We start from the raw sequence: 16,444 nt of genomic DNA, 5'->3' as shown, positions 1-16,444 counted from the left end.
TTTGGAACGTGTTGCAGTTTTCACAAAGGTCCAACTGGGGTAGCCGCAGGTTTTTAAAGCTCCCCTCATCAGAACTCTGCAACACAGAGCTGACAATGTGCCCAGCAGCACTCAGGCCCAACAAGAAGAACACAAACACCTGAGGGGAGCTTTAAAACCTGCAGCTACCCCAGTTGGACCTTTGTGAAAACGGCAGGAGATATGTCACAGATACTTTCCGCCTCTGTGCATTGTGGGTTTTTAAAACAATGTGAGAACAATACAATAGGTAGTCGGTGCATTTTTGTGTGTTTCGCCATCTAGTATAGTAACTAAGATTAGTAGCAGTATAGTCTAGTATAGTAACTAAGATTAGTAGTAGTACAGTCTAGTATAGTAACCAAGATTAGTAGTAGTATAGTCTAGTATCAATAACTAAGATTAGTAGTAGTATAGTCTAGTATAGTAACTAAGATTAGTAGTAGTAGGATAGTCTAGTATAGTAAGTAAGATTAGTAGCAGTACAGTCTAGTATCAATAGCGAAGATTAGTAGTAGTATAGTCTAGTATAGTAACTAAGATTAGTAGCAGTACAGTCTAGTATCAATAACTAAGATTAGTAGTAGTATAGTCTAGTATAGTAACTAAGATTAGTAGCAGTACAGTCTAGTATCAATAATTAAGATTGTTAGTAGTAGTATAGTCTAGTATAGTAACTAAGATTAGTAGCAGTACAGTCTAGTATCAATAGCTAAGATTAGTAGTAGTATAGTCTAGTATAGTAACTAAGATTAGTAGCAGTACAGTCTAGTATCAATAACTAAGATTGTTAGTAGTAGTATAGTCTAGTATAGTAACTAAGATTAGTAGCAGTACAGTCTAGTATCAATAACTAAGATTGTTAGTAGTAGTATAGTCTAGTATAGTAACTAAGATTAGTAGCAGTACAGTCTAGTATCAATAACTAAGATTGTTAGTAGTAGTATAGTCTAGTATAGTAACTAAGATTAGTAGCAGTACAGTCTAGTATCAATAGCTAAGATTAGTAGTAGTATAGTCTAGTATAGTAACTAAGATTAGTAGCAGTACAGTCTAGTATCAATAACTAAGATTGTTAGTAGTAGTATAGTCTAGTATAGTAACTAAGATTAGTAGCAGTACAGTCTAGTATCAATAGCTAAGATTAGTAGTAGTATAGTCTAGTATAGTAACTAAGATTAGTAGCAGTACAGTCTAGTATCAATAACTAAGATTGTTAGTAGTAGTATAGTCTAGTATAGTAACTAAGATTAGTAGCAGTACAGTCTAGTATCAATAACTAAGATTGTTAGTAGTAGTATAGTCTAGTATAGTAACTAAGATTAGTAGCAGTACAGTCTAGTATCAATAACTAAGGTTAGTAGTAGTATAGTCTAGTATAGTAACTAAGATTAGTAGCAGTACAGTCTAGTATCAATAGCTAAGATTAGTAGTAGTATAGTCTAGTATAGTAACTAAGATTAGTAGTAGTATAGTCTAGTATAGTAACTAAGATTAGTAGTAGTATAGTCTAGTATAGTAACTTTTGCTCTCTGCAGACAACATCGTATGGCTGCTTATCTTCTTTTTTTTGAGTGGCTGTTACAAGGGCGGAAACTTGGCAGAGGGAACCACATCATCTTGTGTCGTACATCACATCAGAGCCAAACATCCTTCCCCCAACCATCAGTACAGAGGGCATGCTGATGTGGACGAAGCAATGGACGGGCGTGACCATGTGATATGCAAGCCTTTGTGTAATAATGCTGCTAAACTCAATGCAGCCAACAATGGACCCTTTGACCCTGAAGCTTGTTGGGACTGATGTGGATGTTGTCTTGTCAAAGTATAACATGCAGTATACTGAATATTTATTTGAAAATTGAACAAGCTCCTCACTGTCAGGTGAAAAGAAGCGGCTGGTGACTCCACATGTACCGGAGGAGACATGTGGTAGTCTGCAGCCCTCCCCGGATCGGCAGAGGGGGTGGAGCAGCGACCGGGACGGCTCGGAAGAGGGGGGTAGTTGGCTGGACACAATTGGGGAGAAAAGGTGAAAAATGAAAAGAAAAACAAAGTTCGTGCAATGCATCCTGGTACAGGTAGGCACTGCTGCACAGCTCCGGGACCAGGAGAACTCGGATGTCCTGGTCCGTATAGCACGTGATGAGCAATTTACTGCTTCAACTGACTATCTGCCATCAACACTGATTGGACATCCACATACAAACTGTGGAAATTTCCTTTTAACATGTCACTATTCGTCAATTATTCCCCGGCACACACCAGGAAGCTCCCAGTGTGTGTGTGTGTGTATGTGTGTGTGTGTGTGTGCGTTTGTATGCGTTAAACTGCCGAAGCCGTCATCTTATATCCAAATGCACCCCCAACTTCTAGCATGTGTGGTCCATGGAGTCATATCCATCACTATTATGAATCCATAACAGTGACACTCCTCCACAGCCGCGTGCCCAACGCCACATCAACTTAATAAAGCACTCAGCGCCGTGCCGTCATACGGCCGGAATAACTCACCCCTGGAAGGCTCCCTTCAGAGCCATACCTCACCCCGCACACTTGCTTATATTCACATACAAGTTTCACATGTGCCGAGCCGTCGACTCCACATGTCATCTGTCTTTGTAAGCTGCAGCGCCTGTTTCAACCTGATTCGATTTGTCACGGCGGTATTTTTCTGGCTGTACGCTTCAGGGACGCCCCTCCTGTCTGCCGTCTGTGTAGGCAGGCAGGCAGGCAGGCAGGCAGGCAGGCAGGCAGGCAGGCAGGCAGGCAGGCAGGCAGGCGGGTAGGCGGGCAGGCAGGCAGGCAGGCAGGCGGGCGTGGCCTTGTGTGGTGCCAAGTGGAAAAACACATGAAATGTCATTTCCCGTGCGGCCTCGTTTGCGAGGATGAAAACGTTTGTGTGTGAGCAATTTTCTAACACAGCCTAAAAGACCGAGACGGGACAGACCTGACTAAAAGACCGAGACGGGACAGACCTGACTAAAAGACCGAGACGGGACAGACCTGACTAAAAGACCGAGACGGGACAGACCTGACTAAAAGACCGAGACGGGACAGGCTTGACTAAAAGACCGAGACGGGACAGACCTGACTAAAAGACCGAGACGGGACAGGCTTGACTAAAAGACCGAGACGGGACAGACCTGACTAAAAGACCGAGACGGGACAGACCTGACTAAAAGACCAGGACGGGACAGACCTGACTAAAAGACCGAGACGGGACAGACCTGACTAAAAGACCAGGACGGGACAGACCTGACTAAAAGACCAAGACGGGACAGGCCTGACTAAAAGACCGAGACGGGAAAGACCTGACTAAAAGACCGAGACGGGACAGACCTGACTAAAAGACCGAGACGGGACAGACCTGACTAAAAGACCGAGACGGGACAGGCCTGACTAAAAGACCGAGATGGGACAGACCTGACTAAAAGACCGAGACGGGACAGGCCTGACTAAAAGACCGAGACGGGACAGACCTGACTAAAAGACCGAGACGGGACAGACCTGACTAAAAGACCGAGACGGGACAGACCTGACTAAAAGATCGAGACGGGACAGACCTGACTAAAAGACCCGAGACATGAGAGACCTGACTAAAAGACCGAGACGGGACAGACCTGACTAAAAGACCGAGACGGGACAGACCTGACTAAAAGACCGAGACGGGACAGACCTGACTAAAAGACCGAGACGAGACAGACCTGACTAAAAGACCGAGACGGGACAGACCTGACTAAAAGACCGAGACGGGACAGACCTGACTAAAAGATCGAGACGGGACAGACCTGACTAAAAGACCCGAGACATGAGAGACCTGACTAAAAGACCGAGACGGGACAGACCTGACTAAAAGACCGAGACGGGACAGACCTGACTAAAAGATCGAGACGGGACAGACCTGACTAAAAGACCCGAGACATGAGAGACCTGACTAAAAGACCGAGACGGGACAGACCTGACTAAAAGACCGAGACGGGACAGACCTGACTAAAAGACCGAGACGGGACAGACCTGACTAAAAGACCGAGACGAGACAGGCTTGACTAAAAGACCGAGACGGGACAGGCCTGACTAAAAGACCGAGACATGAGAGACCTGACTAAAAGACCGAGACGGGACAGACCTGACTAAAAGACCGAGACGGGACAGACCTGACTAAAAGACCGAGACATGAGAGACCTGACTAAAAGACCGAGACGGGACAGACCTGACTAAAAGACCGAGACGGGACAGACCTGACTAAAAGACCGAGACGGGACAGACCTGACTAAAAGACCGAGACGAGACAGGCTTGACTAAAAGACCGAGATGGGACAGGCCTGACTAAAAGACCGAGACATGAGAGACCTGACTAAAAGACCGAGACGGGACAGACCTGACTAAAAGACCGAGACGGGACAGACCTGACTAAAAGACCGAGACATGAGAGACCTGACTAAAAGACCCGAGACATGAGAGACCTGACTAAAAGACCGAGACGGGACAGACCTGACTAAAAGACCGAGACGGGACAGACCTGACTAAAAGACCGAGACGGGACAGACCTGACTAAAAGACCGAGACGGGACAGACCTGACTAAAAGACCGAGACGGGACAGGCTTGACTAAAAGACCGAGACGGGACAGACCTGACTAAAAGACCGAGACGGGACAGGCTTGACTAAAAGACCGAGACGGGACAGACCTGACTAAAAGACCGAGACGGGACAGACCTGACTAAAAGACCAGGACGGGACAGACCTGACTAAAAGACCGAGACGGGACAGACCTGACTAAAAGACCAGGACGGGACAGACCTGACTAAAAGACCAAGACGGGACAGGCCTGACTAAAAGACCGAGACGGGAAAGACCTGACTAAAAGACCGAGACGGGACAGACCTGACTAAAAGACCGAGACGGGACAGACCTGACTAAAAGACCGAGACGGGACAGGCCTGACTAAAAGACCGAGATGGGACAGACCTGACTAAAAGACCGAGACGGGACAGGCCTGACTAAAAGACCGAGACGGGACAGACCTGACTAAAAGACCGAGACGGGACAGACCTGACTAAAAGACCGAGACGGGACAGACCTGACTAAAAGATCGAGACGGGACAGACCTGACTAAAAGACCCGAGACATGAGAGACCTGACTAAAAGACCGAGACGGGACAGACCTGACTAAAAGACCGAGACGGGACAGACCTGACTAAAAGACCGAGACGGGACAGACCTGACTAAAAGACCGAGACGAGACAGACCTGACTAAAAGACCGAGACGGGACAGACCTGACTAAAAGACCGAGACGGGACAGACCTGACTAAAAGATCGAGACGGGACAGACCTGACTAAAAGACCCGAGACATGAGAGACCTGACTAAAAGACCGAGACGGGACAGACCTGACTAAAAGACCGAGACGGGACAGACCTGACTAAAAGACCGAGACGGGACAGGCCTGACTAAAAGACCGAGATGGGACAGACCTGACTAAAAGACCGAGACGGGACAGGCCTGACTAAAAGACCGAGACGGGACAGACCTGACTAAAAGACCGAGACGGGACAGACCTGACTAAAAGACCGAGACGGGACAGACCTGACTAAAAGATCGAGACGGGACAGACCTGACTAAAAGACCCGAGACATGAGAGACCTGACTAAAAGACCGAGACGGGACAGACCTGACTAAAAGACCGAGACGGGACAGACCTGACTAAAAGACCGAGACGGGACAGACCTGACTAAAAGACCGAGACGAGACAGACCTGACTAAAAGACCGAGACGGGACAGACCTGACTAAAAGACCGAGACGGGACAGACCTGACTAAAAGATCGAGACGGGACAGACCTGACTAAAAGACCCGAGACATGAGAGACCTGACTAAAAGACCGAGACGGGACAGACCTGACTAAAAGACCGAGACGGGACAGACCTGACTAAAAGATCGAGACGGGACAGACCTGACTAAAAGACCCGAGACATGAGAGACCTGACTAAAAGACCGAGACGGGACAGACCTGACTAAAAGACCGAGACGGGACAGACCTGACTAAAAGACCGAGACGGGACAGACCTGACTAAAAGACCGAGACGAGACAGGCTTGACTAAAAGACCGAGACGGGACAGGCCTGACTAAAAGACCGAGACATGAGAGACCTGACTAAAAGACCGAGACGGGACAGACCTGACTAAAAGACCGAGACGGGACAGACCTGACTAAAAGACCGAGACATGAGAGACCTGACTAAAAGACCGAGACGGGACAGACCTGACTAAAAGACCGAGACGGGACAGACCTGACTAAAAGACCGAGACGGGACAGACCTGACTAAAAGACCGAGACGAGACAGGCTTGACTAAAAGACCGAGATGGGACAGGCCTGACTAAAAGACCGAGACATGAGAGACCTGACTAAAAGACCGAGACGGGACAGACCTGACTAAAAGACCGAGACGGGACAGACCTGACTAAAAGACCGAGACATGAGAGACCTGACTAAAAGACCCGAGACATGAGAGACCTGACTAAAAGACCGAGACGGGACAGACCTGACTAAAAGACCGAGACGGGACAGACCTGACTAAAAGACCGAGACAGGTCGGGACGGACCTGACTGACAGATGAGCTGACTGTACTGGAACCACTGAAGCCAAAAAATAAAAATAAATAAAATATTAAAAACCAAAGATATGCAGATTAGGGACCAAGACATTGTTTAACGAGTCACAAGTCTGGGCACGCCAGTCCCAAGTCCTAAACAAGTCATTGTGCGCTTTACTTTAATGCCATTTCAAAATTGTAAGAGTGGAGCAAGAGTTAATATACTGAATTCAGGCGTCCGGGTAGCGTAGCGGTCTGTTCTGTTGCCTACCAACACAGGGATCACCAGTTCAAATCCCCGTGTTACCTCCAGCTTGGTCGGGCGTCCCTACAGACACAATTGGCCATGTCTGTGAGTGGGAAGCCGGATGTGGGTATGTGTCCTGGTTGCTGCACTAGCGCCTCCTCTGGTTGGTCGGGGCGCCTGTTCGGGGGGGGGGGGTAGCGTGATCTTCCCACGCGCTACGTCCCCCCGGTGAAACTCCTCCCTGTCAGGTGAAAAGAAGCGGCTGGTGACTCCACATGTATGGGAGGAGGCATGTGGTAGTCTGCAGCCTCCCCGGATCAGCAGAGGGGGGGGGGGGGGAGCAGAGACCAGGATGGCTCAGAGGAGTGGGGTAATTGGCCAAGTACAACGGGGGAGAAAAGGGGGGATGTACTTGTTTCATGACTTAAAGCCTCGTTATAAGGACTTTGTACTGGATGTAACAAAGATTAGAATTACATGTTATAAATTTGTTGAAGTTCAGCAAAATACATTAAATTATTTTTCCTCATATATTGAGTTTCTCCTCCATCCATCCATCCATCCATCCATCCATCCATCCATCCATCCATCCATCCATCCATTATCCAAACCGCTTATCCTGCTCTCAGGGTCGCGGGGATGCTGCAGCCGATCCCAGCAGTTTCTCTTGTGCTCCCCATATTCAAACCTGGCATCTTTCACGTAGCGCCTCCTAGTGGTGACTTTGTGGTTAAGCGCATTAGGTAGTAACGTTTCTGTCCCTTCTTCACATGACGACCACAGAGTTGGTATGTTGTTCTATACAGCTCACTCCAAATACGGCTAAAAAAGTGTTACGAAGTTGCTAGAAGTGCAATCCAGTTACAGTTTCGATGTATAAATGTACACACGACATGTGACCATGCTACACTCTTTCTGCAGTGTGTCTTTTGTTAAGCCTCACGATAGATGAAACGTCCGCTCAAGCTAATGAGGCATGTAATGGATGCCATTGTTCTCCGCTAGCTAACACTTGCTAGTTAACACTTGCTAGCTAACATCTGCTAGCTAACACTTGCTAGTTAACACTTGCTAGCTAACACCTGCTGGCTAACACTTGGTGATGTGTCACTGTGAATAGGGCTGGAGTTGAGCTGACATTATACGACCACAACATCTAGATTTTTATTTTGATTTTGCCAGGTATGTTGTGTTGTTTATTTATTTATTTATTTCTGATTTTTCCCTTTTTTCTCTCAATTTAGTGGCCAGTCGATCCCTATTTTAGTTCAAACACCCACCCTCGTACTGCATGTGTTCTCCAACTGCATCTCTCCGGCCGGCAGTCTGGAAGGAGTCGCCTCGCCACTTCCCTGACAAGGTGAATCCAGGCTGAACCACTGCTTTTACCCCCCCCCCACACACACACACACAGGCACATTCATGTGATGAACACAAGCCGACTCCGCCCCCTCCCGAAGACAGCGCTGCCAATTATTGCTGCTTCATGGAGTCCGGCTAATTGTTATTGTTGTATTTTGTGTGACCTTGGGGGGGGGGGTCGTCCCGGGTCGTCCTCTGTGTGGAGTTTGCATGTTCTCCCCATGTCTGTGTGGGTTTCCTCTGGGGGCTCTAGTTTCCTCCCACAGTCCAAAGACATGTAGGTCAGCTGAACCAAAGACATGTAGGTCAGGTGAACCAAAGATATGTAGGTCAGGTGAACCAAAGACATGTAGGTCAGCTGAACCAAAGACATGTAGGTCAGGTGAACCAAAGACATGTAGGTCAGCTGAACCAAAGACATGTAGGTCAGGTGAACCAAAGACATGTAGGTCAGCTGAACCAAAGACATGTAGGTCAGGTGAACCAAAGACATGTAGGTCAGGTAGACCAAAGACATGTAGGTCAGCTGAACCAAAGACATGTAGGTCAGGTGAACCAAAGACATGTAGGTCAGCTGAACCAAAGACATGTAGGTCAGGTGACTCAAAGACACTTAGGTTAGGTGAATCAAAGACATGTAGGTCAGGTGGACCAAAGACATGTAGGTCAGCTGAACCAAAGACATGTAGGTCAGGTGGACCAAAGACATGGTCAGCTGAACCAAAGACATGTAGGTCAAGTGGACCAAAGACATATAGGTCAGCTGAACCAAAGACATGTAGGTCAGGTGAACCAAAGACATGTAGGTCAGCTGAACCAAAGACATGTAGGTCAGGTGGACCAAAGACATGTAGGTCAGCTGAACCAAAGACATGTAGGTCAGGTGGACCAAAGACATGTAGGTCAGCTGAACCAAAGACATGTAGGTCAGGTGGACCAAAGACATGTAGGTTAGGTGAACCAAAAACATGTAAGTCAGCTGAGCCAAAGACATGTAGGTCAGCCGAACCAAAGACATGTAGGTCAGCTGAACCAAAGACATGTAGGTCAGGTGGACCAAAGACATGTAGGTCAGCTGAACCAAAGACATGTAGGTCAGGTGGACCAAAGACATGTAGGTCAGCTGAACCAAAGACATGTAGGTCAGGTGAACCAAAGACATGTAGGTCAGGTAGACCAAAGACATGTAGGTCAGCTGAACCAAAGACATGTAGGTCAGGTGGACCAAAGACATGTAGGTCAGCTGAACCAAAGACATGTAGGTCAGGTGGACCAAAGACATGTAGGTCAGCTGAACCAAAGACATGTAGGTCAGGTGGACCAAAGACATGTAGGTCATGTGACTCACCGTACTAAATTGTCCCTAGGTGTGAATGTGTGTGTGTGTGTGTGATGGCCTGGTGCCCTGTCCAGGGTGTCTCCCCGCCTGCCGCCAAATGACTGCTGGGATAGGCTCGAGCATCCCCACGACCCCAATTGGGATAAGTGGTTTGGATGATGGATGGATGGATGGATGGATGGATGGATGGATGGATGGATGGGTGGATGGATGGATGGATGGGTGGATGGGTGGATGGATGGATGGATGGATGGATGGATGGATGGATGGATGGATGGATGGGTGGATGGATGGATGGATGGGTGGATGGGTGGATGGATGGATGGATGGGTGGATGGATGGATGGATGGATGGATGGGTGGATGGATGGATGCAGGGATTTGGTGTTTATGTTTATTAAGTGTGTGTTCATAGATCAGCAGCAGAGAAACGACCCTTCTTCACATGACGGGACAGAGCTGGGCTGCAGTTGAGCTGACAACACATGGCCACAACATCTATCTGTTCATTTTGATTCTGCCAGAGTTGAGTTGTGCCAGAAACACACGGGCCTGCAGCAGCCTCCCTGACTCCAGAAGGCTGGTGTGGTTTCTACAAGGCGCAGCCAGAACGGGAAAAAAACTTTAAATAAGACATTTGTTGAAGATCATCTTTCTTTTTTTAGAATAAATGTCTTAAACAAGTCCCGTTTTCATGAAAGAAACACACTTTCTTGAAACAAGCCATAATATCTGCCAGGAAGGTGAACAAAAATTATTAGTAGTATCTTGAAATATGCATAAAATACCTCGATAAGCGAGCCTCTTTTTTTCCCTTCTTTTTCTTTGCAGTGTAGCAAATACAGTTAGGCAACCTACCTGGGTTAACAACACTGAATGCCCCCCCCCCCCTGCTTTTCTACCCCAAATGTATCTGGCCAATCATCCCAGTCTTCCGAGCCGTCCCGGTCTCTGCTCCACCCCCTCTGCTGATCCGGGAGGGCTGCAGACTACCACATGCCTCCTCCCATACATGTGGAGTCGCCAGCCGCTTCTTCTCACCTGACAATGGGGAGTTTCACCATGAGGACGTAATGCGTGGGAGGATCACGCTATTCCCCCAGTTCCCCCGAGCCCCGAACAGGTGCCTCAACCGACCAGAGGAGGCGCTACTGTGGCGACCAGGACACATACCCACATCCGGCTTCCCGCCTGCAGACCAGTTGTGTCTGTAGGGATGCCCCACCAAGCCGGAGGTAACACGGGGATTCGAACAGGTGATCCCCATGTTGGTAGGCAACAAAATACACCGCTATGCTACCTGGATGCCCATCATTGAATAATTTAGCACTATTACCAAACTACGTGAACAAAGGTAAGTTGAGTTAATACACAGTAATACACTGTGTATAATATACTGTGTCCTCGTCTGTCAAAGGGAGGTGCGCTCTCTCTCTCTCTTACCTGTCGTTCTCCCAGTTCTCTCTTCAGTCTGTTCTGCCACTGAATCGCCTGCATCACGATGGCCTCCCACCTTCTCTCCAGATTCACTGACAGCAGCTGGAGGGCCTCACGGTGCTGCTCCGCCTCAGAGCCTACCTCCGCCAGGGGGCCCATCTAAGGAAGAGAGTGACAACTTTGTGCCTGAATGTTGTTTTACAGTAAATCCAATTGTTTCCATGTGCTGTTGTGTCCTCTATACTAAGAAGCTTCAATCTTTTTAGTGATTCTTTCATATTTTACTGAGATGGAAAATGAATCTGACCTTATCCGTAAAACTCGCCCGACCAAATCTCCAAGAAACAAACAAATGACTCATATGTACTTGTACTGGGAATTAAATACCACTGCTCTAACTATTAGTACTATTACTACTACAATAATACACTTTGAATGTTGTTTATAATTAAATCAGCTCTAATACCATATAGTTATTTGTTATTATACCTCTCATCATAGCTTTAATTTCAATAATTATTGTAAATGATGATGTATCAACTTGTGTATATGTGTAACTGAGAGCAACTTACCAAGTTATATTACCTTTATGTTAAAATATTTGGCTGAGAAAACTATTACTACAACTAATACGTCTATGACTACTATCTAATGCTGCTACTGCCACGACTACTGATAATGACAGTAATAACACAGCTACTGCTATGACTTCTACTGTTATCAACATGACATTAATGATAATGATAATAATAATAATAATCATCTCCATCATCACAGAGAGGACCTATAGCTTCCTCTGCAAAAACAACTTGTTACCAGCAGAACAGAAGGGATGTAAGAAAGGCAGCTATGGATGCAAGGACCAGCTACTCGTCAATAAAGCCATATTGCAAGAGGTCAAATAAAAAAAAAGAAAAGAACTTGTCAACAGCATGGATTGACTACAGGAGGGCATTTGACGGCATGCCACACTCCTGGATAGAGAAGAGCCTCACGAACTACAGAGTCTGCCCAACAACTGTCAGATTCATCACGGAGAGCATGAAGACCTGGAAGACCACCCTGAATCTCCATCATGCAGAGGGGTCGTTAACATCGAGACTGATCAAGATCAGAAGCGGAATCTTCCAAGGGGACTCACTATCACCACTGCTCTTTTGCCTTGCACTAGCACCACACAGCAATCTACTGAACAGCAGCAGCTAGGGGTACAAAGCACAGAATGGCAAACTGACCCACCTGTTCTACATTGACGACCTCAAGACGTTTAGCAAGGACGACAATCAGCAGAAGGGTCTACACACTGTCGTCAAGACCTTCAGCGATGACATCAAGATGGAATTCGGAATCGACGTGTGCCAAAGCCACTTTCAAGAAAGGAAGACTTACCAAGACTGCAGACTTAGACCTTGACACTGACACTGTAATCAAAGAGCTAGACCAAGATAGCACATACAAGCACCTTGGAGTGAACAAAGGAGACGGCATACAACATTCAACCATGAAGGAGAAGATCCGGAAAGAGTACCATAGGAGAGTGCGTATGGTACTGAAGAGCGAACTCAATGCGGCTAACAGAACTGAAGCTATCAACACACTAGCGATACCTGTAGTGACATACAGCTTCAACATCATCACTTGGAAACTGAACGACATCAACAGACAAGATACCAAGACAAGAAAGATGCTGACCATGGAGAAGATGCAACACCCGAAAGCAGATGTTGACAGGCTGTACCTACCAAGAGCGTCAGGAGGACGAGGCCTAGTCCATCTCGAACTGACCTTCAAGACTACCACTATCGGGCTGGATGTATACTTGACAAAACAGATGACCCACTGCTCCAAATAGTAAAACATCAGATCTACTCCATCAATAAAGAAGCTGCACAGTTCAAGAAAGATCTTGATGTCTCAGAAACCCCACCAACAGAAAATGAGGCAACTACCATCTATGCCAAACGAGTGAAGCAGAAGGCAAAACACCATGGCCAGCAGCAACTGCAAAAAACCTGGGAGGACAAAGCAGTGCACGGGAAGTACCCAAAAAGAATGAAAGATGCAGACGTGGACCAACAAAAGGCACACCAGTGGCTGAGGAGCACTAAGCTGAAAACAGAGCTGGAGGGCCTGATAATCGCTGCACAAGACCAGAGCCTGGCAACCAGATCCTGTCACCATCGCATCATCAAAGATGAAAATGCAGAATCTGTGGAATGTACGAAGAAACCATCGACCACATTGTCTCAGGCTGCCCGGAAATGGCAAAGACCGAGTACATGTAGAGGCACAACAAGGCAGCAGCATACCTGCACTGGAAGATCTGCAGGAGTAACAAGATCAAGACCACTGAGAAGTGGTATGAACATCAGCCAAAAACAGTCACTGAAAACAATGATGTCACCATCCTCTGGGACATGTCCATCCACACTGACGGAGAGATCAAAGCCAACAAGCCTGACATCGTTATCAAGGACAGGAAGCAAAAGAGGTGCATGCTCATCGACATGGCAACACCATCTGAAAAAAACACCTCAGTGAAAGTCACAGAGAACCTGACCAAGTACAAAGACCTGGAGACTGAAGTCAACAGGATGTGGAGAATGAAGACCGAAACAACACCAGTGGTCATCGGAGCTCTAGGACTCAGGAAGAAGGGGATGGAAAAGTTCACCAACCGTATCCCAGGCAACACCAACATCCATGTAGACCAGAAGATCACCCTACTCGGAACATCCCACATATTACGACCAGTACTGTCAATCAAGTGACATCTGCCCTATAGTGCCTCAGGTCCATAGTTTGGACCCGGCTCTACAGAACAGGAAACATGAAAGAAATGATAATAATAATAATAACAACAGTAATGTTATTAATATAATAATAATTCTCTGGTGATTACCATACTGCGGTGGCTTTGTTGCAACAGCTTCTGACAGAGTCTGAGGACGGAGGACACCGCTCTGCGTCTGCCTCGCACCTCCATACACAGAGACTGCAATGAGAGAGAGAGAGAGAGAGAGAGAGAGAGAGAGAGAGAGAGAGAGAGAGAGAGAGAGAGAGAGAGAGAGTTAAATTGGTAAAAACTGTGTGGAATATTCTCGTTAAAATGGGAGTTTGTTTGGAACAGCAGATGAGGCCAGTGGGGGGACTTTTCTCAGAGATGTGTTTCATCTTCTTGTCTTTACTTTGAGTTTCAACTGACTAAGTTCATTTCAGCATCTGATTTGAAAGAATCCAGAACAGGAATGGTTGTTTCTGATCACACCAACAGCAACGTTTTAGCACAACACTCAGGATGTTGTTTCTGATCACACCAACAGCAACGTTTTAGCACAACACTCAGGATGTTGTTTCTGATCACACCAACAGCAACGTTTTAGCACAACACTCAGGATGTTGTTTCTGATCACACTAACAGCAACGTTTTAGCACAACACTCAGGATGTTGTTTCTGATCACACTAACAGCAACGTTTTAGCACAACACTCAGGATGTTGTTTCTGATCACACCAACAGCAACGTTTTAACACAACACCTCAGGATGTTGTTTCTGATCACACTAACAGCAACGTTTTAGCACAACACTCAGGATGTTGTTTCTGATCACACCAACAGCAACGTTTTAGCACAACACTCAGGATGTTGTTTCTGATCACACCAACAGCAACGTTTTAGCACAACACTCAGGATGTTGTTTCTGATCACACTAACAGCAACGTTTTAGCACAACACTCAGGATGTTGTTTCTGATCACACTAACAGCAACGTTTTAAACACAACACTCAGGATGTTGTTTCTGATCACACCAACAGCAACGTTTTAGCACAACACTCAGGATGTTGTTTCTGATCACACTAACAGCAACGTTTTAGCACAACACTCAGGATGTTGTTTCTGATCACACCAACAGCAACGTTTTAGCACAACACTCAGGATGTTGTCTACGTCTTTTTCTTCTGTGTCCTGAAACAAGGACCAAGTTTTATGCGATAGAGTTTCAGACCCAAACTTCTGCATGTGTGTGTGTGTGTGTGTGTGACATAAGAGGGGGACACAGTTTCGCTCCTTTGCAGCAGGTTCTAAACACATCAGAGCCCCAAACTATTTATGCTAATCCTGACCACTCGCACAAAAGACCTCCTCTACACTTTCTGTACATTTTTCCAATAAATATTAAACACTGTTGCAATGAAATGGGATTCTCCCTCTGCCTCCCTCTCTGTCTCCCCCTCCCTCTTTCTCTCCCCTCTCCCTCTTTCTCTCTCTCTCTCCCTCCTTCTCCCCCACTCCCTCTCTCTCCCTCCCTCTCTGTCTCCCTCTCTCTCTCTCCCTCCCTCCCTTCCTCTCTCTCCCTCCCTTCCTCTCTCTCTCTCTCTCTCCCTCCCTTCCTCCCTCTCTCTCCCTCCCACTCCCTCTCCCCCCCCCCTCTATTTTAGCATATTTGCTGCTTGCCTGGCTGTCTAAACAAGAGATGGAGGCTACAGAGCACACCTGACAGGATCAAGAGGACAAGATCAGTGTGTGTGTGTGTAATAAATAAATGTATTCAGGACGGGGGGGAGGAGGTATTACTTTGCTCTAAACAACAGAAGGAGCCTGAGTGATGCACATCACACAGCCGTGGCAGACGGCAGGACGGGCCGAGCTTCATTTCAAACTGGATGTCCAGAAAACTAGCGCGGCATGTCTTCATTACCTGCACATGTTCATGTTTAGACCTGCAGGGTTGCCACATCCCACACACGTCTCCAGCAAACCACTTCAGAAGCAGCAGTTTTTACATGGCGTGTTTCTTTTACCTGCTGTCAACCCCAAATCTGCTGCTTTCACCTCTCTTTGATTCTGATGATCAGTTTCTTTCTGTATTTTACTGAGACACTTGTTTAAACTTGACTTATTCCTCCTCGTGTTTAGCCACTTAAAACCACTTTTTAACCTCTGCTTCTGACATGTGCAATATGAGTAGGGTTCATACTACTAACACTACTACTGGTAAGAACACAAGTAGTAATAAAGTAGTGCTACCTGTAATAACACAAGCAGTAATAAAGTAGTGCTACCTGTAATAACACAAGTAGTAATAAAGTGGTGTTAACTGTAATATACAACATGAGTAGGGTTCATACTACTAACACTACTACTGGTAAGAACACAAGTAATAATAAAGTAGTGCTACCTGTAATAACACAAGTAATAATAAAGTAGTGCTACCTGTAATAACACAAGTAGTAATAAAGTGGTGTTAACTGTAATATACAATATGAGTAGGGTTCATACTACTAACACTACTACTGGTAAGAGCACAAGTAATAATAAAGTAGTGTTAACTGTAATAACACAAGTAATAATAAAGTAGTGCTACCTGTAATAACACAAGTAGTAATAAAGTAGTGTTAACTGTAATAACAATATGAGTAGGGTTCACACTACTAACACTACTACT

General features: G+C 46.4%; 1 protein-coding gene across 1 annotated transcript in view; it reads right to left on the bottom strand.

Moving 5' to 3' along the window:
* Window positions 1–16,444, bottom strand: part of akap6 (A kinase (PRKA) anchor protein 6) — a 385,428-nt gene that overhangs the window by 11,298 nt on the left and 357,686 nt on the right. The window contains exons 20-21 of the mRNA XM_056296282.1: window positions 13,901–13,993; window positions 11,005–11,157 (exon numbers count right to left, since the gene is read on the bottom strand). Coding sequence (XP_056152257.1) covers window positions 11,005–11,157; window positions 13,901–13,993 — 246 coding nt within the window. The remainder of the gene's footprint in view (window positions 1–11,004; window positions 11,158–13,900; window positions 13,994–16,444) is intronic.

This window comes from Lampris incognitus, chromosome 16 (genome assembly GCF_029633865.1).
Source record: "Lampris incognitus isolate fLamInc1 chromosome 16, fLamInc1.hap2, whole genome shotgun sequence".
Classification (NCBI taxonomy): domain Eukaryota; kingdom Metazoa; phylum Chordata; class Actinopteri; order Lampriformes; family Lampridae; genus Lampris; species Lampris incognitus.
This window is presented reverse-complemented; position numbering and strand designations above follow the sequence as displayed.